The 27,818-nt window shown below is 37.3% G+C and overlaps 1 protein-coding gene across 5 annotated transcripts in view; it reads left to right on the top strand.

Moving 5' to 3' along the window:
- Window positions 1–25,969, top strand: part of prok2 (prokineticin 2) — a 42,016-nt gene extending 16,047 nt beyond the window's left edge. For 2 of the 5 annotated variants that reach the window (XM_048198854.1, XM_048198852.1), the window contains exons 2-9: window positions 2,629–2,717; window positions 7,052–7,197; window positions 11,458–11,495; window positions 12,249–12,445; window positions 15,491–15,564; window positions 22,070–22,197; window positions 23,839–23,964; window positions 24,046–25,969. In XM_048198854.1, the coding sequence (XP_048054811.1) occupies window positions 22,126–22,197; window positions 23,839–23,964; window positions 24,046–24,171 (324 nt within the window). In that variant the 5' untranslated portion in view covers window positions 2,629–2,717; window positions 7,052–7,197; window positions 11,458–11,495; ... (1 more) ...; window positions 15,491–15,564; window positions 22,070–22,125 and the 3' untranslated portion in view covers window positions 24,172–25,969. Of the gene's footprint in view, window positions 1–2,628; window positions 2,718–7,051; window positions 7,198–11,457; window positions 11,496–12,248; window positions 12,446–15,490; window positions 15,575–20,810; window positions 21,952–22,069; window positions 22,198–23,838; window positions 23,965–24,045 lie in introns of those variants that run through there. The other 3 variants (XM_048198856.1, XM_048198855.1, XM_048198857.1) reach the window with 3 other exon arrangements.
- Window positions 25,970–27,818: the final 1,849 nt, after the last annotated feature.

Here is a 27,818-nt window from a genome sequence, read left to right as displayed (position 1 = left end):
TAGGGCCGCTTGGACTTGGCCTTGCCACCCTTCTTTTTAGGGGGTGGCGGGACGGGCTGGGCACCCCGCCCGCGACCGGCTCCACGACGCCTCTTGGATGGAGGCTGCTGCTGCGGCGTGGGAGCGGGGGCGGCCGCAGGGGGGCGCCCTCGGCGACGGGCAGACTGAGGTGCCGCCGGCGGTGGGGGTGCAGCAGCTGACCGCCTCGGCAGGATGTGACTAATGGCCTCAGACTGCTTTTGTACAGCCGAGAACTGTTGGGCAAAGTTCTCGACCGCGTCGCCGAAGAGGCCGGTCTGGGACACGGGGGAATTAAGAAACCTGACCTTGTCGGTATCCCTCATGTCCGCGAGACACAGCCAGAGATGGCGTTCCTGGACCACCAAGGTGGACATCGCACGACCCACTGACCGCGCCGTAACCTTCGTCGCACGAAGCGCGAGGTCCGTCGCGGTACGAAGTTCTTGTAGAACTTGCGGATCATGACCACCCTCGTGTAGGTCCTTCAGTGCCTTGGCCTGATGGACCTGCAACAACGCCATAGCGTGTAAGGCAGAAGCGGCTTCCCCACAGGCCTGATAAGCCTTGCCGGTAAGATCCGACGAGTGCTTACAGGCCCGGGAAGGGAGAGACGGCTCCCCCCGCCAGGTGGAGTTAGGGCACAGTTGCATAGCAACGGCCCGTTCCACAGGGGGTATGCGCGCATAACCCTTCGCCGCTCCGCCATCAAGGGTGGTGAGGGAGGAGGACCCACCGACACGGTTTCGGGCAGTAAAAGGTGCCGTCCATGTGCCAGTGAGTTCTTCATGCACCTCCGGGAAGAAAGGCACTGGGGTGGGGGACTGAGAACCAGCCCTTGCCACCCCGAGAAACCAATCGTCCAACCGCGAGGGCTCGGGACACGGTGGAGGATTCCACACGAGCCCGACCCTGTTGGCGGCCCGGGAAAGCATAGCCATCATTTCCGGGTCTGAATCGGGCACAGATGTCACTCCCGAAGGAGGCAGCTGCGCCGAATCGTCATCCCCGAAAGTATCAGGCTCACCCTCCGATGCAGCGATCGACATCTGGTCGTCATGGGGAGCTCCGAAGGATACGGATGGTACACACCTCTGGGGTGGTCCACCGCGTTCCCCCGGCAGCTCTACTGGCTGCGGAGTGCACGAGGGATGAGGGTTCCTAGGGGGTTGGTTCCCCGAAGGAAGCGCGCTCACCATGATCCTCAAGTCACCAGTCCCAGCGCCCGAAGCAACCCTCTGAGGAGGATTGGAACGAGGCGCCGGGACCGGGACTCCACCCCTTTGCAGGAAGTGGAGTCTCGACCGCAACTCCGCGACGGTCATCATCCCACAATGGGTGCATGACTCGTCCACAAACGCCGCCTCAGCGTGCCTTAAGCCCAAGCACGTGATACAGCGCTGGTGACCATCCCGAGGCGCCAGGTAACGACCGCATCCAGAAACACACAAGTAGAACGACATCTTTAAAAAGACGCGAACTACTCGTGTAAGCTCTTTCAGGAACTGCTCTTTCAAGTGCCGAAGCACGCAGGGGAAAGCCGCTGCAGCACAGACAGGGAAATGTGCAGCCTGTCGTGTGCACTCTCTTTGGAGATGCCGCTCTTACCAGCCGTGAAAACAGCTTTTCAGCGCTCTTTAAAGCGCACCGTACCAGCCGTAAGAACGGCTTTCACAGCTGACACACAGCTTTCTTTGCTCAGTGGGCAAAAAAAGAAAATAAACAAAAGGAGAGAATCGGCCCCGCTGCTGTGCTGTTCCACCTGCACCAGACGAGAGAGCAGTAGAGAGAGCTGGCTCGTTCCTTTCACACTCGCTCGTAGATACTACCATGTGTAGTTCGGCTCCGAAGCGAAAAGCTGAAGATGCAACGCACCTGCTGCTCATTATATACCCGCGCTGCGAGGCGAGCAGCTGATGCATATGATTGCATGCCAATGTGCATTGGCTCGTTTAGTTACACTCGAAGTAGATTGGCCTCTCTAGCGAGATTCCTATTCGTCCTATTCGTCGGTCATCCGACGTACGTCGAAGTGACCGACTGAATGGGAACCATTGGTTCTCTTGCATGTAACTCAGCATGTCTGAATATGTGCAAGTGAAATACTGAGATTTGAAAGCTAAAGTGAATGGAAACATTTTAAAATCAAATAATTTTAACATATTTTACCATTCAAAAGTTTGGGGTCAGTAAATGTTTTTTTTTTTTTTTTGAAAAACAATTAATACTTTTCTTTAGTAAGGATGCATTAAATTAAACAATTCAATAATTAAAGTTCAAGTAAAGACTTAAATCTAATAGATTCTGTTCTTTTTTACTTTCTGTTTATTAAAGAATCCTGGAAAAAATATCATTAAAAAAAAAAAAAAAAATATATATATATATATATATATATAATATTAATGCAACTGTTTTCAATTGTGATAATAATAAGAAATGTTTCTTGAGCACCAAATCAGCATATCAGAATGATCATGTGACACTGAAAACTGGGGCAATGGCTGCTGAAAATTCAGCTTCGCACACAGCTATTTATGGCTTCAGACTTCAAATAAGGTGCACAAGACTTATTGACTAATGTTATGGTATTTTTTTTCATCCGTTCTGCAGCTTGACAGTCCCTGGTCACCATATGTGGAAAAGAGCAGAATGTTCCCTACAGAAGAAAGAAAGTCATACAGGTTTGGAACAACATGAAGGTGAGTAAATGATGACAGAAGTTTGATTTCAGAGTTAAATAATGTATAAAATCAAAGGAAAAGGGGAAAATGGCTTTTTTTCTGGTTTGCTGGATCATTGCCTGTACACAAATATGATTACTCAAAAAACCTTACAACAGCAAAATTTTGCTACAACTCAGCTTGTCCTCATCATTCATTCATTCAAAAAACACCCTGCGTGCGTTTAACTGATAGGCAAGACAGATATAAATGCACCTTAACATTAAACACTGGATACCAGCTCCTTTCTCCCAAATGATGTAGACAATTTAAACATTAAAATGCAGAGAGCAAATCTAACTGAAGCGTTCTTGTGTGAGGAGCCATTCACATGGGACACATTCTTGCGTTTAAAAAAAACTGACACGGTGCAGAGGAATGATGCAGAATGTAGGGCTCCCAAGGCATGTTTTTAAAAGTTAAACTTCTTGACAAGGGACTTTAAAACTCTGCACTCATGCTGCAAGACTTTAAAAAACTGTTACAGCATTTGAAGATGTCCATCTAATGCAACAGATAACGCATTTGTGTGAATGGCTTCTAACAATATGCCAAATGTTTGTAGCCTGTCAAATTGTAAACTATATCAAAATACTTAGAATTCCTTATACATCAATGGGCGTTCAAACAGTCTCTTATGCTCACCAAGGATGCATTTATCTGTTTTCTTTTTTAATTTATTTTAATATGTAATTTATTTCTGTAATGGCAAAGCTGAATTTTCATCGTTTTTTTACGGAAGAGGATTAGGGCCAAGCAATAATATAAAAATAAAACCATCTCGAGATTAAAGTTGTTAAATTTCGAGAAAAAACGTGTTAAATTTCGAGAAAAAAGTCGAGATAAAATGTTGAGAATATACTCGTTAAATTACGAGAAAAAAACTCGTTAAATTACGAGAACAAATTCGTTAAATTATGAGAAAAATGTTGTTACATTTCAAGAAAAAAGTTGAGATAAAATGTTGAGAATAAAGTCAGTAAATTATGAATTTGTTATAATTTAACGACTTTATTCTCGTAATTTAATGACTTTATTCTCATTATTTAACGAGTTTATTCTCAACATTTTATCTCGACTTTAATCTCGAGATGGTTTTATTTCTTTATGGCTTTATGATTCTGAATAGACAACTAAAAAATAACGTTATTTACAAGAGATTCTGACAAAATGCTAATTGCTGAAGTCTATTTAAAAAATATTTAATTAATTTGAATAAAAAAAAATCAGTTTGAATGAATGATTCAATGACTCACTCATTGAATAAAGACTTCACTTGTTTTATTACTGAATGAATCAGCGTTTTTGAATGAATCTCTTGAATGATTCAATGACAAATACATTTTTAACAGTCACTTGTCACCACCTACTGGTGCAACAATGTATTACAATCTTAATTTGAAGAGACAACTTACTTGTCAAAAGGTGATTTATATCTCTATTTCGATCGCTGCCCTAGACATTAGTGTTCATATCCAAACTATAAACTTATATCCCCCCATACTTCTGTGATCATTTGAATTATTGTAACACAGATATAATGATACTGTGTGGTTGAAAAGACTGTTTGTGAGGGTTTCATACCTATACATGACAACTTCTCTCTCTGGCTCAGAACGCAGTTCTGAATGTTCGCTGTGATTGTACTTGTCAAAGGTTTAATAGACATAGCTGAATCATTGTAATTAAGGAATAAGAACGCGTGGGTGTTTGAATTGAGATCGAGATCTTTTAACGATTAATCGTGCAGCTCTAGTGTGTATGTGTGTATATATATTTATATATACACACACTCTCAATTTATTTGACTGTCAGTTGTTTCTTTACATATTTGCAATGTATTTTCCATCTGACATTTTTCTACTGGATTTACCTAGCCAAAAAAAAAAAAAAAAGCACTATAAAAGAAGTCGTTTTGGTAGATGTGCATTCTGTCCCCTCAGGCTGTCAGCTGGGTCTCTATTTTTAACTCAACGCCTTTGCAATTTAGTTGAACAGTGTGCACAAATGTACTCTGTGTTTCTATGGGCTTTGGGCTCGTGGTCCATGAGTTTGACTTAAGGCCTCACATATGTACAGAGTGTTTTTTTTTTTTTTTTTGGCTATATTTAAAGAACATGTCCATTAGGGCCACTCTTCTACCTCTTTCATGTCTTCTATTCTCTGCTGTCCTGACTTTACACAACAGGAAATTCTGCCGCACTTCATAAATCTTCCAGAAAGAATACAAAGGCATTTAATAATAGCTGCATGTTTTTCCTTCCATTTCTCTCCTGCTTTTTTTGTTTCTTGCTAAGTCACTGAAAGGCGAGTTGAGGTGTCTCTCACACTCTCTCTCTCTCTCGGTCTCGCTTCCACTTTATTTAACAGCATTAATAACTGAGTGTCCTTGGGAGGTTAATTAGAGGGAACTTCTGCTGGCATCCATATTTCAACAGATGCATGTGTAATTATCTTTTTAATTAGTACCCCATTACAAATCATCAGCCTTCACCTTGTGTTTAAAAACTTCTTTGTGGTTAGTGTAGTGTCTTAATTAAGTGTCACACATAAGAAGTGGATGAGATAAATGTGTTTACTTCATTCTACATTGCATTGTTTAAAATCAACTGTTGTTTTGGTCATATTTTATAGGGTTTGTTAAGACTATCAATTCATTAACTAAAATTTATAATGCCAAGTTATGATGCCACATTGTAAGTAAACCCACCATATAGCATAAGACAGGGCAGAAAAATGTTAAAGACCCATTTATGCAGGCATTTTTACAGTAAAGGACAGATTTGAGATATTTCTTCAGATGCTCACAAAGGCCAGTAGACTCAAGGGGAAAAGTCTACATTGACAAATGAGACGAAACCCAATAGGGTGACATTGACTAAGAACCAGGAAGTGAGGTTATCAGCTACAGAACAGGAAAGCTATCAGAGGTAATAAAGAAGCCTGGCCTCTGGCAGGAGAAATATCACTAAGGGACAAGGATGAAAAACTAGTCTTTCCAGGAGGTTGATATGTGTGTGCATGTGCGTCTCTGTGAGTATGTGTATAGATGTTTGAGATTGAGCGTGGGGCTCTGTTCTTTCCTTTACCTGAGGTGTTAGGCCATCCAGGAGAATAGATTGTGTTATGCTTCATTGCTTAGCTCAAGCAAACATCCATCATTACTGCCCCGCACAGGCACCCACAGGATTCCCCGTTAATATAGGTCACACACTGTGGACTGTGACAATTCAGGCCATATATATTTCCCACACTTGTCATATGTTCATAAATGGTCACCTAGATAGCAATAGACATTGATTCAACATTGAGTCAATCAATGTCTGGCATTGAAACAACCTTGATTATTGATTAAATTGAAATGGCAATCTTGAAATGGAACTGAAATCAACACTTTATACAGTTTATACTTTTAATACTTAGAGTCCATAGTGGCCATCACTATTATTCTATACTATTACTTGTATTACTGTTACTCTAACCCTTAGAGTTAGGCACAAAAAGTGTGTTATTTAGTAATGTTTGTGTAACAGAACTACCCAAAACAGTCATATGAAAAGTGGCTCATGAATATAAATTGCTAAAAGGCTGGTAAGTGGGCACTAGCCATAGTAGGATAACTGCATGCTGTTTTTGCTAATGCTAATGCTAAAATTAGCAGATGGTTCTGCTTGTTCTCAAAGCTGTTGTTTAACATGGCAGGCTACAGTATTTTTTTTCTTCGCACCAAGGCCAAGACCACTAAAATGTGTGTTGGGCAGTTGGGTATCTGTAATGGCTGCTCTGTCCCTGTGTGTGTGTGTGTGTATATATATATGAATTTAGGGTGAATTCAGGAAAGTGTTGGAAAAAGTGTCCCAATCAACCTGAATTCACCCTACAAATGAAAATTCACTTACTCATCCTCATGTTGTTTCACATCTGTATCTTTATATTTTGAAGAAAGTTGGTAACAAAAATTTTTGATGGCTATTGACTTCCATTGTATAAGAACACAGACATTTTTCAAAATATCTTCTTTTATGTTCCTCAGAAGAAAGAAATTCATACTATTTTAGGGTGAACTAGCCCTTTAACAGCAAAGATGTCAGATGTAAAGGTTTCAAATGTTAAGCGAATACTCTTGAAACAGATGCACGCTGTGATAGTTCTATGAGTTCTTCTAAACTGTCTCCATTTCTGGCATGGCAGCCTGGGATATGTCATGAAAGGACAATGATTTATTCCAACAAATCTCAGCTCACTTTGCAATGAGTTAACTTCTCTCTCTTTCTCTCTTCCTCACGCTCTCCCTCACTCTTTCTCTCCCTCAGTGTGTCGTTATTCTGCATCAGCTGTCAGGAGTGAGTGAGAGAGAGAGAGAGAGAGAGAGAGCTAGTGAGAGAGTGCTTCATCTTGGCTGGCTCAAAAGGAGAAGAAAAGGAAGTGCAGTTTTACCTTCCAGCTCCAGAAAAATAATGTGAGTTTATCTGAATTTCTGCTTCAGTAGCATTTTCTAAATTAAAGAAAAGAGCAGTAGCCTCCCCCAAAGACTGAGGTAATTTAATAATGTAACATGGAATACATTATTCTTTCACATTACTGCATTCATATTAAGTAATTATTGTCATAAATAATGGCATTGTGAAATATGGCATATGTAAGATAATCTCTTTATTTAGCCTCAAAATTGGGCTTGCATGGTCTATTTTTAGGTTCACTATCTGTGAGAATTATTTAAAAAACATGAAGTAGGTGACCAGATGTCACCGGGATTCAAATCAATGTAGATGCCCTGGAGCATAATGTATATGTTTAACCCAGTAAACAGCATAAAAACTCATATGGCCTTCCTCAAACCTGAGGCTTTTATTACAGTTCTGCTGTAATATTATGATTATGATCATTTATCATGCTCTAGGGATCAAGTTTCTACTCAACACAAAAAGATCTGGAGATGTTAGATTTACATTGAGCTTTCTGATCTATATATGATGATTATTTTCATGTTTCATGATCTTTTTCACATTGGCCCTACAAACAAGTTTAACACACTGACCAACAAAAACCAACAACCATTGAAGGGTTGGTATGTGTTGCTGTTTGTTGGGCCAGTCTAAACAAGACTAAAAAAAAGGGGGAAAAAATAAGTTATTTCAAAATGTTGACACTTTGAATGAAAAAAATAGTAAATATAAAAAGAGCTAATATATCTGGAAGAGTTCCTGGAAATCAATTTTTGGTTGCTATTTCTGTGGTGCTGTTTAAATAATAAATATTGAACATTCCTGACATTTAAGAAAACATAAATTCCCAGAAGTATTAAATTCTGCTCCTTATTTCGAGAGATTTACTGAATTTCAAGAATTTTGGCAGCTTAAGAATCAATGCAATTTTGTATAGTCACAAAATAGTGATTTCTGAGACTATATTTGAAGATATTCATTTCCTCATAATAAGAAACGAGTCAGGGAATCAGTGTGTGTATGTGCATATCTGCATGTTTGGGGGACAGTAACGTCATAATGCCTCTAGTGAAACTCTAATGAGGGAAGCTCCTTATTACTGCGTATGCTGCGCATCTGCCAAAGGGGCTTGTGCCAGGGATAAATGGGCTACAGAGGAAGGGAAAGCACATCAAAGTGAGAGATGCAAAAGAGAAAGGGAGAAAAGGGATGAATCAGATGTGTTTGATGGTGGCTTTCCATTGGAAGCATGTCAAGGCTTTGACCACACACTGTGAACAGTGCTGCACTCGGTTAGCAGCAGACAAAGAGGTTTGTTGGCCCTTTTAAGCCTCATTGTTTTCACCATTGAGCATATTGTAATGGTAACACTTTACAATAAGGTTTCAATCATTTGTTAACATGACTACATTAGTTAACAAGTACTAACAACGAACAATACTTGTACAGCATTAATGTTATTTAATGTTAATCTCAACATTTACTAATACATTTTTAAGATGTTAAAATTAGTTAATGCACTGTGAACTAACATGAATATTAACATTTTTATAACATTTAATTAATAAATGCTGTAAAAATATATTTCTCATTGTTAATTCATGATAGTTAATGCATTAACTACTGTTAACATATGGTAAAGTGTTACTGAGATAATCACATTTCCTTGATCTTTTGAAATTAAAGAGTTGTATTAGCTCTAAACACGCTGCTTTAAAGGTCCCGTTCTTCGTGATCCCATGTTTCAAACTTTAGTTAGTGTGTAATGTTGTTGTTAGAGTATAAATAAAATCTGTAAAATTTTAAAGCTCAAAGTTCAATGCCAAGCGAGATATTTTATTTAACAGAAGTCGCCTACATCGAACGGCCAGTTTGGACTACATCCCTCTACTTCCTTCTTTAATGACGTCACTAAAACAGTTTTTTGACTAACCTCCGCCCACAGGAATACACAAGAGTTGCGTTTGTAGAGTGTGTTTGTCGCCATGTCGTCGAAACGCTGTTATTTTCATCCCGCAGTCCAATCACCGGGTCTGATTCTGGCTCAAATTGATAGGGTAAAATTAAAGACATGTTTACAATAACAATAAGCGCATGCATCTCCACGTTATGGTAAGAGGCGTGACCTTTCCGGGCAAGGTTCGCTAAGCTGCTGTCGAATCACAACACAGGAACCGCTGGCACAATCAGAACTCGTTACATATTTCTGAAGGAGGGACTTCATAGAACAAGGAAGTCATCAGCCCGTTTTTATGACAGTGGAAACAGCGGTATACAGATAAGTAAATTATGTGAAAAATACTGTGTTTTTTTACACGCGAATCATGAACACATGTTATATTGCACACTATAAACACAATCAAAGCTTCAACAAACCACGAAAAATGGGACCTTTAAGTTACTGAACTCAAAATAAAAAATAAAAAAACTACTGAAAAATTTCAAATTATCTTATTTTAGTATGTTAACACAAGACTGCCTACATTAGGGTGACTTGATGTGATAAAACTGGTACAAGTATCAAGTCATGCCACTTATTACATAGTTTATGAAATGCCGTTTGTACTTTAACTGTTTACTATTACTAGCAGTATCTGTGCATAATAAAACTGTTAATTGGTTCCCATATACAGGGAAAACTAATAGATCTAACCTCACGTTTCATGTAATTTTACAATAAAATACTGTTAAATGTACCATTTTTGGAAGTAAAAAGGAACATTTTAGAACATTAATTTAAAAAAGCATATAGTATAGACCCCTTAATCGCCTATGTGACGTCACCGCTCTAGCTGGAGGCAAAAAATAAATAAGAACTAATAGCGGGCGCGCTAAAAGTTTGAGGTTTTGACTTTAAAATGTCGTCTTGTTGTGTTTTTGGCTGCCAGAATAGAAGGAACAGGACTTTTGGTTCAAAACTAAAGTTTTACCAGATCCCTGCAGACATTCCTTCACAGAAATCAAAAAGATAATTGTGGTTGAAAGCAATACGGTGTACAGACTGGACGGAGACGATCATAAATAATACTCGTGTTTGCAGTGCACACTTCATATCAGGTAAAATAATCGATGCATATGTAATGGTGTGTTGGTTTTATCTAGTACAAATCAGCAAGTTTCTGTTTTATAGGTGAAAATCGCCAACTTTCAGCACACTAGCTAGCTTAAATGTTAAACAAACATACAGCGATAGATGTGTGTGCCATCCTTTGAATGGTCTCTTAAAATAATCCACATTGCTAGCCATAATCATAGTTAGCCCAGCGTTAGGTTACATTAGACAATAAGCCTTGACAAAATTCCCCGAACCACCCGAAAGTAATTCATATGTTGTCTAGGAAATATCCAAAACTTAAGTTAATTTACAAAAATAGCTGTCACGGTCCCGCAGAGTCAGTTACTGTACATATTCGGACAGTTCTGAACCTTCTTCTGCATCTATGTTTAATAAATCCCTCCTAAAACATGCTAGCTTACGCTTGTCAACATTGAGTCCAGCGTCTCTTTTTGCCTCCAGCTAAGCCCCGCCCACCAGGAAACGTTGCAATGTTTACAAACTTTTAAGGGGTCTATATTTATAGGTCCTATACTGTGTAGTATGATATAAGCAGCATTTTCCATTGCTTTAATATTCCATTATGTCTCAGTATCTGCACTCTAAGCACATTTGAAATGCATCAGGGGATTCTTCCATAATCTACCTTGAGGTTACATTGTACCTAAACATTATAAATGCATCCAGGAATGAGCAAGAGATGGTCAGTGTGAAGGTGTAGGCACAACAGCAAATGTAATCATTAGTGACTCTTCTCTGGCTCAGGCTGTCACATGATCACCACCATGTGACCGCCGCGGGTCCTGCTGGCCTTTCTTGTCAGCCCAGTTTACCATCATGCCAACACACTCTTGGCCCATGACAGCAGTGTATGCATAAATACATGTCTCAGAGCCAAAGGTGCTGTTTACAGGAGGAGGTTAAAGGATAGAAAACTTTCATCCTCGGGGGGGTGTCAGTGTCTAAAGGCATTATGTTCTGATCCTGTTACAGTGTGAGCAAATATATATACACTATACTATACAGAGAACAGAATATCATAGAGACTTTTGGGCTAGTAAGCCAATAGGCAATCGAGAAAGATTTGAAAGCTACTGTGGCTGTGAAGATTTTTGATGACTTTTTGCTTCAAAAAGCTTTCATACAGCTTCAGAAGATGTAGATTACAGCACATAAACCATGTTAGACAACTTATGATTCTTTTATTTGTGTTCCACAGAAAAAGAAGAAATTCATAGGGTTTAGACCAACATGAGGGTGAGTAAATGATGGCATAATATTCATTTTGGGGATCTAACCTTTTAATTAACTAGTTATTTAGCATTTTTGTTTTTTAAACCTACAATCTTTCAGTTACCAGCTATTACACACCTCCCTAAAGATTAAAGGACAAATTCTAGATAATACATTTTTGATATTTGAGTGGTCTTGTCACAAAATCTCAGCTTGAGTTTTTCGCTTTATTTATTATTTAAGACATGTTGGTCAATGTGAATACATTCGGAAACCAATTTAATTTTTGGTTGCACTTTAAATTCAGCGAGCCTCTGATTTGCAGATTGCATTTCAATTGGTTTTTGGGGACAGATGCTTCAGTGCAGTCAAGGTCTTTCTGTTTATCAAAATTGATGGATTCCTGACCTTGCGGGGGTGTTGAAGACATTAGCATCGTATTGACTGTCTTGGCAGCAAAAGGATAAACGTGAAACCTCTCAAGGGCGAATATTTTTTCTCTTCAAGAGACTTGCATGTTTGTTTAAAGGACTTTTTCAGTTTTGAAAGGCTGCCACAAGGCTGCCAGCCTGAGATTATTTCAACTAGGATAGTGCATATTGCTTCATGTTCATAATCACGTTTTTATAAGAGCAGCACATTTCAATGTTTTTATTTAAACTTTAAAAATACACAGCACAAAGTACACATTCTAATTATTAAGATATAGATCTAAATCAAGGATTCTGTTGAAGTGCACTTGACTAACTTCAGCCTCTCATTTTCATCTTTTGACAGTGATTAATGATCATCGGCTGTTTCAGTTCAAGATGAGAGTGTGGCATTAGGGATTGGGTGCATGGCGTACCTTACTGTCCACTAAAAATCTGATGTTGCAGCTGTTTTGGAGACCTTCGTGATGTACATATGGCAGCGGGAGCCAAGGCTGTCACAATCTCAGCCAGGAGGACATGAGCTGCTACATTATTTCCATGGTAAGCCTAGCCCTTCATATTTATAGTCTGTTCAGGACCATGGTTCGTGCTTCGATGCAAGTTATAGTTTAAATCGCATCAATTTCCAACCTGAAAATACTTGTTTATTATCAGTCTCAGAAAAGACATATACAACCAAAACAAAATTGTATGTTTTGGGAGGTAAATTAAATTACAATTAAATATCCACTCTGGAATGCATGTTAGCATAAATGCATACAAAAAGATTATTATGCACCATCATTAAGTAATGAGATTCTAATTTTATCCATACCTCCCCATTGAGTCTTCTTCAACCCTTCTTTTAATTTCTTTCTCTCTAGAACAAAAACTTGCTGACTTTGGGTTTGTTACCCAACTGACACAAAGGAGTTTGTTGAAATATACTTATATATCTTTTCAAGGTTTAAGGATGAGATAGAAGGTTCCTTTTTCTTTTAATAATGGTGTAAAGTCAAGTCTATTTATACTCATCGTAATTATGCAAACTATTTTAACTTAAACTTTAAGGGAAAATCTTTTAAAATAAAAACTGAAAGAGTTTTAGTGATGTTTAGTGATGGGGACGCTGAAGTCATGTGACCACAGTGTAGTTTGTTTGTAACCTATGTTTAACTTTTGAATTCTGCTGATTGTATCTACACTTCAAAATTCATAAAAAATTTGTTCATTTGTGAAGATTATCACGATGAACAAAGTGTGTAAGAAGCATAAGCTTTTGTTAGACACACACCTTATTTTCTGCAATACTCCAAAAGCCAATGGAAAAATCCTATTGGGTTTTTGTCAAGGGAAAACAGGGTGATGCTAACGGTGGGGTTGGCCTGCAAAAATATGTAATTCCTGCACCACTCTATTAATATACATATAGTTATTAATGGAGATATTACTGGGGATAAGTGTTTAAATAGTTGATATTAATATATATTTTTTATTAATTATTATTAATATAAATATATTCAAATATATATAGAAAATATTCAACCCTGCTGACCTGCAAGACATTCTGTTTTCACACTTCAATTAGTCAATAAACCATCAACGTGAAGTTGAGTTACTGAGTTAAAATCAAATAGGCTCTGAACATTTATATACAAAATTCATGTACATTTTATCCATATACATTTTAAAAGGACAAACATTTATTCTAGACCCTCAATTAAAGATTGATTGTGCACAGAAATGTTATATTTGACCTGTTTGCTAATTATTAAATGGATGGTTCACCTTAAAATGAAAATTAAGTAATAAATTACTCACCCTGGCGGTGTTCTAATGCTGTTTGCCCTTCTTTCTTTTATGGACCACAACAGGAGAATTTGTAAAAAAAATTCCCACTTGTGCTTGTCCAAATAATGGCAGTGAATTGCGACCAGCATCAAGCTTTTCAAAAAGACACACAAGTATCCCATGTGACACATGTCGAATATTCCAAATGTTCTGGGGGTATACGATATGAAATTTAATGTATTATTTACAGAAAGTAAATGATGTCTTAAATGATGTCTTCATTTTAGGGTGAACCACCCTTTTTAATAAACAACAAAATGAAATGCTAATCACAAAAACTAGATAAATAATTAGTTTGTCTGTAAATCAAATATTAGTTAAAATATCCATAGCATTTTACAATGATTTTAATCAGCAAAACTAATTGCACTAATGTCTTCTGCCAAAGCACAGTCCCAGTCCCACAGCTGTGGCAAAACCCAGTCCATTGGTTATGGCCTGATTGAAACTTCAGCCCAAATTAATCAAGTAGATTGAAGTTGCAGTCCAAACAAAGCAAAAACAATCAATGACACTCTGAAATAAATGGGCGATGAAACATTCTAAAATGAGCAGGGTCTCAGAGGCAAGCTGAAATTTAATTAAAGTCAAACATTCATTTAGGTTATTGGAACTTTAACTGAATTACAAGACAAGTAAATTACTGAACCTCAGAACCATTTTTAGAACGAAGAATCTGCAGAAAATATGATGCTGTGATCCAAACGTAGAACTTGAGACAGGGGAGAATAATTAGACTAGGTTGCCAAGGAGCTGGAGAGCATGTGGCTGTGTATTTGAAAGAAACTGAAGATGAAATACTTTTTTTTTTTTGGCTAATGCCCTAAATAACATTCAGTTTGAGCGTTTCAGCCATGAACTTGTTTGCACACACCCTGCACACCACAAACACTTTAAAAATCCATCAATACTTGTGCAAAATGTGTAAGCTTTTTTCTTATTGTCAAAAAAATAAAGGGGGTGGAAAGGGTAAGCTGTGCCATTTTAATGAAATTATACTCTGAAAATTAGAGAAAACTAAATGATATTTCAATCTACTTTATGTAACTTTAGATTATGTCCCCCCCCCAGCAGAGTTCACGTTTTCATCACCATTTCAGTGTTCTAATTTTTTTTTTTTTTTTTTTTTTTTTGAATTTGTAGTATACATTTCAATATTAATTCCCTGCATTTGGAGGCTAAGCTTGCTATGCTTATTGGTTATGCCACTAGCACAACTTAACCCCCATGCATTTGGCACACTTTACCCCAAAACTACCATTTTTAGTAAAATGCTTTATTTAATAAGTTATACCTAAATGTATGCCAAATAATTTACATAGTTTTATACATTCACAATTCACCAACAAATAATGTATATTTTAAACCTGCTTTTGACATAACTTTCAGTTTGCTTGCTGTGTAGAAAAGTTAGTTTGACTTGCAAAGCATAAAAAACATTGTTCTAAAAAAAATTGTTACAAGGACATGAGAGGCAAAGTCTGCCATACACATTTAAAACAACAAGGAGTGGGTGGAATAATTGGTGTTGGATGTAAACACATGCCTGCTGGTCTTCATTGTATTAGACATTTCTGTATTCATGAGGTTTCACATGCAATGAGGTACTCAGCAAACTGTTATGACACCAAAAGACACTTCTACACTTTCTCTGCATCATCCTAACTGCCAAACACCCACACAAAACCATCCCGATAGCTCAGGGAATACAGCAAGAAATAATTGATGTGCTCTGTGTGTGTTTTTCACCCTCAGTTTGACACCTACTGAGGGTACCAGTACCAGTACCAGAACGTGATGGCACAGTATCCAGCTGCATCCAGACAAAGGTAGTATGAGGTAGAAAAGGTTACTTATTTCACTAGAATTTTCAATTTTAGTTTTGGAAAAAGAAATAATAATAAATCTGTGTTCTTCAGTCAGTGTATGTTTTTGAATTACAGTGAGTCAACTGAATATAGTAAGTGCAGAAACTGGGATGTACAGGTGCTGGTCATATAATTAGAATATCATCAAAAAGTTGATTTATTTCACTAATTACATTCAAAAAGTGAAACTTGTATATTATATTCATTCATTACACACAGACTGATATATTTCAAATGTTTATTTCTTTTCATTTTGATGATTAGAACTGACAACTAAGGAAAATTCCAAATTCAGTATCTCAGAAAATTAGAATATTGTGAAAAGGTTCAATATTGAAGACACCTGGTGCCACACTCTAATCAGCTAATTAACTCAAAATACCTGCAAAGGCCTTTAAATGGTCTCTTAGTCTAGTTCTGTAGGCTACACAATCATGGGGAAGACTGCTGACTTGACAGTTGTCCAAAAGACGACCATTGACACCTTGCACAAGGAGGGCAAGACACAAAAGTGCATTGCAAAAGAGCCTGGCTGTTCACAGAGCTCTGTGTCCAAGCACATTAATAGAGAGGCGAAGGGAAGGAAAAGATGTGGTAGAAAAAAGTGTACAAGCAATAGGGATAACCGCACCCTGGCGAGGATTGTGAAACAAAACCCATTCAAAAATGTGGGCAAGATTCACAAAGAGTGGACTACAGCTGGAGTCAGTGCTTCAAGAACCACTACGCACAGACGTATGCAAGACATGGGTTTCAGCTGTCGCATTCCTTGTGTCAAGCCACTCTTGAACAACAGACAGCGTCAGAAGCGTCTCGCCTGGCCTAAAGACAAAAAGGACTGAACTGCTGCTGAGTGGTCCAAAGTTATGTTCTCTGATGAAAGTAAATTTTACATTTCCTTTGGAAATCAGGGTCCCAGAGTCTGAAGGGAAGAGAGGAGAGGCACACAATCCACGTTGCTTGAGGTCCAGTGTAAAGTTTCCACAGTCAGTGATGGTTTGGGGTCCCATGTCATCTGCTGGTGTTGGTCCACTATGTTTTCTGAGGTCCAAGGTCAACACAGCCGTATACCAGGAAGTTTTAGAGCACTTCATGCTTCCTGCTGCTGACCAACTTTATGGAGATGCAGATTTCATTTTCCAACAGGACTTGGCACCTGCATACAGTGCCAAAGCTACCAGTACCTGGTTTAAGGACCATGGTATCCCTGTTCTTAATTGACCAGCAAACTCGCCTGACCTTAACCCCATAGGAAATCTATGGGGTATTATGAAGAGGAAGATGCGATATGCCAGACCCAACAATGCAGAAGAACTGAAGGCCACTATCAGAGCAACCTGGGCTCTCATAACACCTGAGCAGTGCCACAGACTGATCAACTCCATGCCACGCCGCATTGCTGCAGTAATTCAGGCAAAAGGAGCCCCAACTAAGTATTGAGTGCTGAACATGCTCATACTTTTCATGTTCATACTTTTCAGTTGGCCAAGATTTCTAAAAATCCTTTCTTTGTATTGGTCGTAAGTAAAATTCTAATTTTCTGAGATACTGAATTTGGGATTTTCCTTAGTTGTCAGTTATAATCATCAAAATTAAAAGAAATAAACATTTGAAATATATCAGTCTGTGTGTAATGAATGAATATAATATACAAGTTTCACTTTTTGAATGTAATTAGTGAAATAAATCAACTTTTTGATGATATTCTAATTATATGACCAGCACCTGTATATGTGTGACATGTTTATTCTATAGCTCTGTTTCAATACCTAATGTGCTTGTCTTACAGTCTACTGCCTAAATAGCAGCTGCCTTCTAAGACAGCATCTTAACAAATTTGGAATCACATATGCGACTAAGAAATAACCAGATACATGACACAAATACATAACACTCATTTTTGATGCAATTTGAAAAAAGTTTGATCCAATACTAAGAGCTAATGATGCAGTACTCTCATAAACATGAGGAAAAATGCATTGAACACAAATATTGGCAATGTTGCAAAAACAGACCATTTTTATTAGTTTTATAGTGTATAGTGTTGAATTAATCAGTAGTGTTTTTTGTGTATTTTCTCTATTAATATTACTTTTATTTCTATTCTTTGAGTATGTTTATATATGGACTTGCAATGCATTCTGGGATGCTGTCTTAGAATTTGGCCTAGGTGTCTATAGCTACCACTGTAGCATCCACCTATTTATATGTGAATTTTTGAGTTAAAAATGTGCATATATTCTAAAAATGTGTATAAAATGTGCATATGCTCAATTAACGTGCATATTTTTTATATATAACAAGAAGACATGCACATAAACAATGATGGAAACACATTTACTGAATAAATCAATTGATGCTCAACAACAAACTTTGCTTCACCAGAGGATGTGATTGGATAACTGGAGTAACCAGTGGACTAATTTCATTGCCTAGCATCTCAAATCTTGGTTTGATCATTCTGAAATATCTGAGCCAAAGTCTATCATCAAAATGGTTGAGTTTAATTACCTCCCAGAGCTGTCTCGAATGATTGCGTTCCCAAAAACTAGACATCCGCCTCCAAACGCAGGATAACATAACAGTGTTTGTTGCATTTTGTCTGCAAGCTCTGAGGCGCAAGTCATTTATGATGTATGAAAAAAGAGCCACAGTAGCTTCTCTGATTGCAGCAACTTTCATTTTTATTACAGATATTTTGCAGCAATTTCCCAGGAATTGGAATGGGAAATTAGGATGGAAATGGTGCTTTAGTCGCAAATGTTTTATGCGATATTCCAATTTTGCACACAAGTTAAATTTGCAACTTTGGATGGAAATAAAGCTACTGATACCTTTTAAGTGTTGTCTAGACAGCTCACTTTTGAACTTACCTGTCAGATCATTACAGTGACACATGAATGAATGAGTAATCAATCATTTAGTCTGAAATATAGTGCATGAGTTAAATGAACATGTTAGTTTTTCTCGTTAGGTACCTTTGCAAATCTGTTTTAAGTTATGTTTCTGTTTAGCATTAAACATTTATGCTCCCCACTAATTCTTTGTAAGTCCTTCATAGGCTACAAAAGAGCTGCTATGTAATCATCTCTACTGCAGTTTGCTTAAATCCCGTCTCTAAACCATCTGCTCCGTTTACTCAAGCATAATAAAGGATTATGGCACTGGATTATGGGGGTCTTGTTAACAAACCATGATACTACAGAGAAGGCTTAGATAAACACGTATCGCTGTATTTTACGATACAAGACTGCACTTCTACTGGATCTCTGCTCATATGGTCCTCTTTAACCATTCACATCACTCTTGGTCTGAAGTCAAAAAATGTCAGCGCTAATAACGCAGAGATGATGCAGGAGAGAAGCGGTGGGGGGGAAGGAGGCCAAACACCTGGCACACAGAGAGAAGTAGAAAGAGAGAGGCAGTAATGGGATATTAATAAGTCCTTTATGAGGTTGAAACTACATTACTGTGCTGGCAACAATGCCCACTATTATAAAAGCAGTACAATGCTTGAGCTGAGGTGTTTAAATCGACTTTTGTTTGTAAATGCTTATAAAAATTCTCTTTAAAATTTGCAAAGCAGTCAATGCCGATGGCCTTGTGGGCAGTGCGCTGACATATTGTGCTTTTGGCGACCCGAGTTCGAGCTCGCAAAACCTTTTCCCGATCCCGTCCCCCTTTCTCTCTCCCAATTTGCTTCCTGTCTACATACTGTCTTTCTTACCATAATAAAATCCCAGAGATTACAAGTTTGGGGTGTGTGAGTGAGAAACCTGGTGGAATACCACAATATATTTCAGGTATTTATCAGTGACATTGTCAGGTTTTTTATTTACAACAAAATAAGCTAGTTGCCTGCACAAAATACAATAGCATTGTAATATAATGATAAACTTTACAGTGGCTTCATAAATGAATTTAAAACATAAAAAGCAAAACAAACCTGATGCACATTTTTTGTTCTTCATTTTCTTGCAGTAGAGTATAAAACCCTTGCTGTATTTTTATGTAGTTAATTAAAAGAAGGCACACTGCCATCTTGCTCTGACGAAAGTGACTTAAACGCACCCGACGTCGTAAACACAACTTCCCAACTCATAAATACGAACTTCCCAGGAGGACTTGAACGCACCATTATACATTTATGAATGGCCAATGTGCTGTAGATGTTTGGTTGTTAAATTTATAATAAAATTATAAATTATAACAAATAAAACTATGCTAATCTAAACAAAGGGGGAAATAAACAAACCATTTCCATATTTATTGCATTTAAAATGATTTTATTTATTTACCAAGGAGACAGCAGTGAAGAGCTTATAATGAAAAAATGAGGATGTGTGTTTTGTGTGAAGAAAACCGTTAAATTCAAGGTAAATATCATTTGTGAACAGAATATTATGGTGCATAATTTCCAATGAAGCTGTGATTTTATGCTGAAAGTGTGAAAATATGATTTTTGTTTATTTAACATGCATAAAAGCCATACCAAGTGGCTAATTTTATTTAAAAAAAAATTTAAAATGTAATTTCCACCACTGTCATTTCATCACATAATTATGTGAAGTGTCCATAGTCAAAAAAACACCCATAAATGTATGTATTATATACCCATAATTATTTTGCAAAGATAACACAATATCAAAACTAATGGAATTTAAAGTCACAATGCAACAGAAGTAATATCAGTTACTGATAAGTGTGCCAACAAGTGCAATAATATACCATATAATATTTTAAAAATGGGGGAAACTATATTTGTGTAAATATATGGCAACAAATAGTATAAAAATACAATGTACAGATGTCACATGGGGCAAAATGTGTTAACATTTTAAGAGGAACGCTATGCAAAATTACTATTTTATGTAATTTGAAACCGCTACAACAGCGAAGAAGATGCATGGGCATTCATTCAGTATTCAAGCTCTGACCCGGCGATATCCCTGTTCTTGGCTCATTTTAAATCAGTGAGTTGTTGACTCAAGAACAGTTGCAATTGGGTCCATTCAATTCGTGAATGAATTATCAGTGTTATTTCTGAACTAGCTCAGCAGGTTCAGTGTAAAGAAGCAACTTGTTCACAAATCAGACATCGCTCTTGCGTCTCAGAGGGGGTGGCAATTTCTTTACTTTGAAATAATGAGGAACGATAGGTTTTTATGGAATGTAGTGGAGTAAAACGGATATTATGCTTTGGAATGTAGTGAGGTAAAAGTATAAGTTTACAAAAATAAAAACTAGAAATACTTTGTTACTTTCCACCACTGGGTATTGGAACACTTTCTGTCAAATGTGAGTAGAACAAATTCACACCTGTGTGAACTTGAGGGGAAATGACTTCATATCCATGACAAAACTCACCTTGACACTAGTTGGTTACAATTTATAGCAATAATGCTACTTTGTTTTCATGTTTTGTATTCTGATACAGTGACATTCATAAATTTTCAAGTGTGTCTGAAGTATCCTAATACTTTAACATTTGAATACCTAAAACAAAGCATGGTGGGATCAGTTTTACAGTAAAGTGAAAGAATTTTGTATTTTTATCTGTCAGGAGCAGCACCCTTTCAGTTTCATATCCAAATTCTGACATTGAAAAGCTGTTGATTTTTCTTTTTGGGTGCTTTCTAAATTCTTGTGATCACAATTTTGACAGGCAGCTCTTTCACATTCCCTGCAGTGCGTAAAGGATGTTTTCAACATATCCTCCACCTTGAACCGCCGTTCTTAATGCTCAAGGACATTTGCAGATGACGTCGCATCCCTGGCCTGGTGAACCAACACCATTCATAGCTTCCCTTCACCATTTTTTTCATTGCCATTTCAGACACTCATTAAACAAATATTTAATAAAACCGTAATAAATAAATAAAATGTTTTGTGTGGCGTATGTCAGATTCGTGAAATGAAATTGGGGTCTAAACAGGTTTAGTAGCCTTGGGAAATATTGTAGGTTTTGCAGGTCAAATTATTATTTTTTTAACGTGACAATATTTCAAAATGCACCAAAATCACGTGCACAAGGACTATCGATTTTCTAATCATGTTGGGGGGTTGCATTTAAATGCAATAGACCAAGTCGGGACAGTGGAAAAGATGTCTGTCAGATTTAAGGGAATGTTATAATTGGGATGTGAGGGGTGTACTATGTGTCAGGCAGGTGGGCGGTGGGGGTTTCAACTGTATTACCTTGGTCTTTCTTTGTTCCTCTCTTTTGTACTCCATCTCTTTCGCGTATGAAGACGTGACTCACTGATAACTCTGAATGAAGGACAGTGCTTATAAACCATCCGTCCCTCATCAGAACAACTGAGAAGCTGCCTCTCTTCACGTTTTGGAGTATACATACATATACTCACACATATTATGTGACAACCCTTTGTATCTGTTGGACATTGGCACCTGAAGAAAGACAAAACTTTAGTCTTTTTTTTTTTGTGTGTGTGTGTGTTTGTAGTGCTCAGACCCCCCTCCCCAGGGGAGAGAAACCTGTGACAACAGCGTTTGAAGACCATGACATCCAACATTTCTTTCTTTCTCTGCCTGTTGCTAGTGTCTCATGGTTCGACTGCAGTCATCACCGGGGTGAGTGACCCTTACTACTTTCAGGGCCAGTCTGGTTAAGTGGATTGAACACTGTAGAACACTATAGAACAATAAATAATTTCGTTTAGTTTAATCAATCCTAATAGTAACATTGTTTGGAAATCACTGATCTGTTTGAATGTCAAATTTGATTGAATGATTGAATTATACATTTCATTTGAGGTATTTATTTTTGATGATTTACTGCATCTATACATTTTAAGTGCCATTTATGTGTAAGTTTTGTGGTAGACCCTTTTTCATTTGATTATGTAGAACAAATTACAGTATATTTAATATCTGTAGTGTAGAACTATTATTGGAGTGAAACTGAGGGGAGATTTGTGTGTATTTTTCATGTATGTGTCTAGATAGATAGATAGATAGTTCTGTTTATATTATTCATGTACAGTATGTGTGTCTATATATACATATAGAGAGAAAGAGTATGTTCTGTTTATAAGTATGCATACCCCAGAATATGCAAGAAAATGCTAATAATTTTCATAAAAAGATCATAAAAATTGCATGTTGTTTTTTTATTTAGTACTGTCCTGAATAAGCAGATTCACATAACAGTAAACATAAAATAATAAATAAATCATATACAAAAACATTATATATATATTTAGATATTTCCTTATTTATTTGTTTGCTTTTGATTTGTATCTGGTTCAGGGACAATACTAAAGACTGAGGATGCATTGAAAAAAAATGTTTAAAAAATTCATAATGCTCTTTTTTATGTTATGTTAACTTATTAAAAGTAGTCGAGTCATTCATTGTCATCAAGCCTCAATCTTACAAAAGTTTTACCATGTTAATTGTAAAAAGAGGATTTACTGGTCATAATATATCAATAGAAAAGCAAAAAATGCATGACAGTTGATTTCATAAAAGGTACTAAACATTTTTTGTTAATATCTTGACTGTCTAGATAACCTTTATTAACACATATTTGACCAAAATCTGTTTTCTAAAAGCCATTAATTGCCATTAACTCATAGATTGGCATTATGGGTATAGCTGATGACTGTCATTTAGAATTAATCAACCAATCAAAGCTCTGTTTCACATTTAACATGGCATGTTTCCAGATTGTAGTGCAGACACAATTAAATAATATGAAGAAATAATAAAACAATACATTTAACACTACAATGAATATATTCACATATGCATAAAGTTGTTCCTTAACACTGCAAAGTTTAAAAACAGAGCATTTCTAGGGTCAGCAGAGATGCCTTGCTGTTTGACATGAATGTGTTGGGATGCTCAAATGCATTTCCTCCACACCTGTCAGGACAGTAAAGCCTACAGTGCTCCCAAAATATGTGAGAGTGCTGTCAGAACACCCCAGGCCTAATGGAGATGGAGGCTTGGCATTTTCGAACACACTGAGACCATCATCCTACACGGCCTGTCAGGGCAAATCAGTAGCTTGGATCCACAAGAGAAAATCCTATGCCACCTTTTTGGGCTCATGCTCACTATACATAGCTTTAAAAATGCATTGTATGGTGCATGAGGTGGACACTCATGAACATTTCATCGCTGATATGTTTGCTTACTAGAGTCAAAAGTGGAAATGTTGATGTGTTTATAATGAGAAAGAGCCCTAAGATCTGTGTGTATGTGCAGGCATGTGAGAAGGACTCTCAGTGTGGAGGTGGCATGTGTTGTGCAGTCAGCCTGTGGATCCGGAACCTGCGAATGTGCATCCCAATGGGTCAGATGGGAGAAGACTGTCATCCAATGAGCCACAAGGTTTATTTTTTCACTTTCCTCCTAACGTTTGTTATGATTTCTGTACGTTTCTGTGTTTTTTAATCTTTCATTTCTACTTAGGTGCCTTTTTTTGGGAAGAGACTCCATCATACATGTCCATGTCTGCCCAACCTAGCCTGCATCACCACAGCTGATGGCAAGTCCAAATGTCTCCCGCCATTTCCTTTCCAGGATCAATACCTGTGATGAAAATGTTTGCCTGTATATCATGCTAATGTTTGTATAAAATGTATAGTTGCAGAAGTGTTTTAGATCTATTTATTTTATTGAATTAATTTAATCTTCATGAAAAATAATAGAAAGTAAATTATAATAAATTAACAAATGAGGTCATAAATTGCAAACAATATTGGCAAAAAAATGGAAAATATGACCTAAAAATTCTTCTCATGCTTAAAATATTATACACTAAGATAGTATAAAGCTAATTTCTTCTATTAATTTTGCTTTTACCTGTGGTTCTTACAGAAACCAGTGTGCAGTAATGCTAGGAAAGTGAGAAATCAGGTTAATTTTTTTATCAGTGTTTTTATTTGTTCTATTCTCAGCTATAATATATTGCCTAGCTGTCTCAAATTCTGCTTCTTTACTACATCTTCAAAGGAAAAAAATGAGAAGTGGGCTACTGAAGTCTTGAATTAGAGATTGTAATACCTATTTGAACTTGACACCAAGATAAATGCTACATCAAGTTTAGCATAGAGGCATGGCAAACATGTTTGTGGTTATCAGCGCAGTATGCGTCAACTCTTTGACAGTTCATTAGTCAAGGACTAAAGCACAATCATTCAATTTCTTACTGAACCATAGTTTTATATTTGTGATAATGTAACATCATCGACATTTGACGGTTCCAATGTACTCATACACTCATCCAATGTAATCATACATTCTTAAAAAAACGAAGGTTCTTTATTGGCATTGACGGTTCCACGGAGGAACTTTAACATCCATGGAATAGGTTTCTTTAGATTACTAAAATGTTCTTCATAGTAAGAAAATAAAATTGTTATTTAACTCTTTGCTGAAAGGGTCTTTGAAGAACCAAAAATGGTTCTTCTATTTCATCCTTTATTTTTAGAGTTCCCCTATTATACTTTTTCAAATATTATCTTTCATGTAGTGTTATAGTATATAGCTGTTTGTGAATGTAAAAGGTCTGCAAAGTTTTAAAGGTCAAAGTCCATGACAAATAAAGTTATTGTCTCCTAAAAGAAATAATCGATTCTGAACTGCCGAAATGAGACGTCAACAATTCCAGTCTCACTTCCTGTTACATTCCTATGTAACAATATAAAAACATATTGCATAATGCCAGCCTACGGTCTTCATTGGCTGCCCGTGAATAATGTCTTTGACCCACGCTCAAACAGTGTAGTTGTAGCTGAGGCCTGAAAGGGCCTGTGTTGGGTTTGTGTTGTCGGCATGTCAAGAAGACGCTGCTTTCAGCGCTATTAATCAACTTTGCATGCACTTCATTCAAAGCACTTCATGCAATTCTCACGCTAAAATTGATATGGGAAAAACCGACGCCATTGTTACTGTTCGTATCACTAGCTATGTTTCCATCACCTTGTTTGTTTGCGCATTTTGAAGTATCGCATCAGAAATGAGTCATGGAAATGGACAATTTTGTGAAAAAAATGTACGCTTGCTTGAGGTGGGTTTTGACCTGTGCAAAAAAGGGTTAATGCGAAAAATGGGAGATGGAAATGCATTTGCTGAATAAATTCTGACTTAGCGAATATTAAACCCACGTGACTAATCGGCTGTTTCCGCTGATGGTGTTACATGTATATGTTATACATTTATGTTTGATTCAGTTATGATGCATTAATTCTGGATGTACTAGAGCTCCTTGTATATGTGTGTGCGCAATGCACTTTCCCTTTGGGGCTTGCTGTAGATATGCAAGGCTCATGCGCATCTCATGTCGCGGGTTGTCCTCTCACATGTGTGTGACGCTTAATAAAGTTGAGAAGAGTTCACTTTTATAGTTTTTTCTTATTTATAAGTGTTAAGGCAAGCCCTTCACGAACACTTGGTCACTGTTTTATTTACTGTTTGTTACTAGGTTACCAACACCACCTCCATCCGCTCGAACAACTTGATGCAAACGCACCTAATTCGTATTTGTTTTTTTTGTTTTGTTTTGCTTTTCGCTTCACGTTTGGATGAAAACCTAAATACTGTGGTATATAAGCGCTGAGGGCGCCTCCAGAGCTGAAATTCATATATGGTAATGGGTGTTTCGTTTCCAACATCGTGCACTCTAAATGGTGGTAGACCAATCACAACAGACTGGGCATTTGAACCAATCAGAGCAGAGCAGGCTTGCGGAAAGAAGGGGTTTAGAGGGGTTTTAACTGTTTTCAGACTCTTTGAGAAATGAGAGGATGTGCAATGTATATTATGAGAAAATTCAAGTGTTTTTTGACCTTGGATGCATGTAAACCTATTGTAGAGACCTCCAAAACAAGGAACCTTTAGGAACCTTTAACATAGCATAATAGGGGGACTTTTAAGAGTGTTCATAATTGTACTTTCATAAATACCATGGTACTAAATGATTACCATATCTATTTAGCATAGTATTTACATGATACTCCAAGGTACTTCATGGTATTAGTATGGAACATGTTCAAAAGAAAATGGAAAACTACTGTGGTACTATTTTGTAATTTTTTGTTGGATGCTTTGGACTTGCCATTTCATAGTGAATATAATGCAAATCAATGAACAATGAATATCTATGATTTAATTCCTGCTATCACAAATAGCTCTATTTAAAATAACTCTAGTATCCAAATACTCTGTGGCATTTTGTGTAGATTACTGTTTGGGCTTAGAGGATGTGTCAAAGCACTGTGACAGTACTATTCTTAAAATGCTTACTCTAGTATTCCTCACTTCAGTGCGTCATAGTGAAGAAAGTGTCCTGGGAAAAGGGTCACTGTCACTTTATTTACTCTCCTTCGCAGCACTGAAGAACATTGAGAGTGCTGGAGCTAGAACACTGTTGTGTCATTGTTAAATAACAGATGCACTTAAAGAACAAATATACAAACTCTTCTGTAAGTTTTAAATAGACTTTCCCTTTTGAAGAACCATGAAGGTCCAATTGCTTAAACAAAACAAACTGTACGTCGCATTCAGAAGTTGGAGAGAATGCTGTTGCATGGATAAAATATTCATGGCCTTCTTTTCAAGTATGTGTTTCCATCAGACTATAACTGCTGTTTTAATGCACTAGATGGAAGGAGGCCAAAAAGAAGGCAAGATGCGTGGTGCATCTATACACAAGGCGGGAATGCAGAGCGAATAGAAATGCTTTTTTAATAAAGCAAGTGCCTTGGTCTATATGTTTTCCCTTGGGCGCTGCAGCCACCATTCTGATCAGCATGGCAGCAGGAACTGAAGCAAGAAAGACCGAAACTGCTCTAAAAACAGTTTGTTCATATATAATATGGTTGTGTTAACAGCTCAGCAGATTGTGGCCTATTTCCATCTCTCCTCTGGGCCTTCCATGGATGGCAAAGGCCGTTTAAATAAAACACTCCAATTAGCTGATGGAGCTTTTCATTATATTGCCAAGTAGAATGATCACAATATAAGTCAATAATGCAGTTTCTCTTCGTGAAATAAGCAGTTTGAGTTTCTCAATGACATTTTCATGTAAGGATGATCAGAATGAATATAAGAGGGAAAATTTAAAGGGATAGTGCCCCCGCAAAAAAATGACTCACTCTCATGTCATTTCAAACCTGTATGACTTTTATCCTTCTGTGAAACACAAAAGAAGATATTTTGAAAGTCATTTGGATCCAAAACAT

This window comes from Megalobrama amblycephala, linkage group LG8, assembly GCF_018812025.1.
Source record: "Megalobrama amblycephala isolate DHTTF-2021 linkage group LG8, ASM1881202v1, whole genome shotgun sequence".
In the NCBI taxonomy this organism is placed as follows: Eukaryota; Metazoa; Chordata; class Actinopteri; order Cypriniformes; family Xenocyprididae; genus Megalobrama; species Megalobrama amblycephala.
Note: the sequence above shows the minus strand (reverse complement) of the source record. Positions and strands in the feature narration are given on the sequence as shown.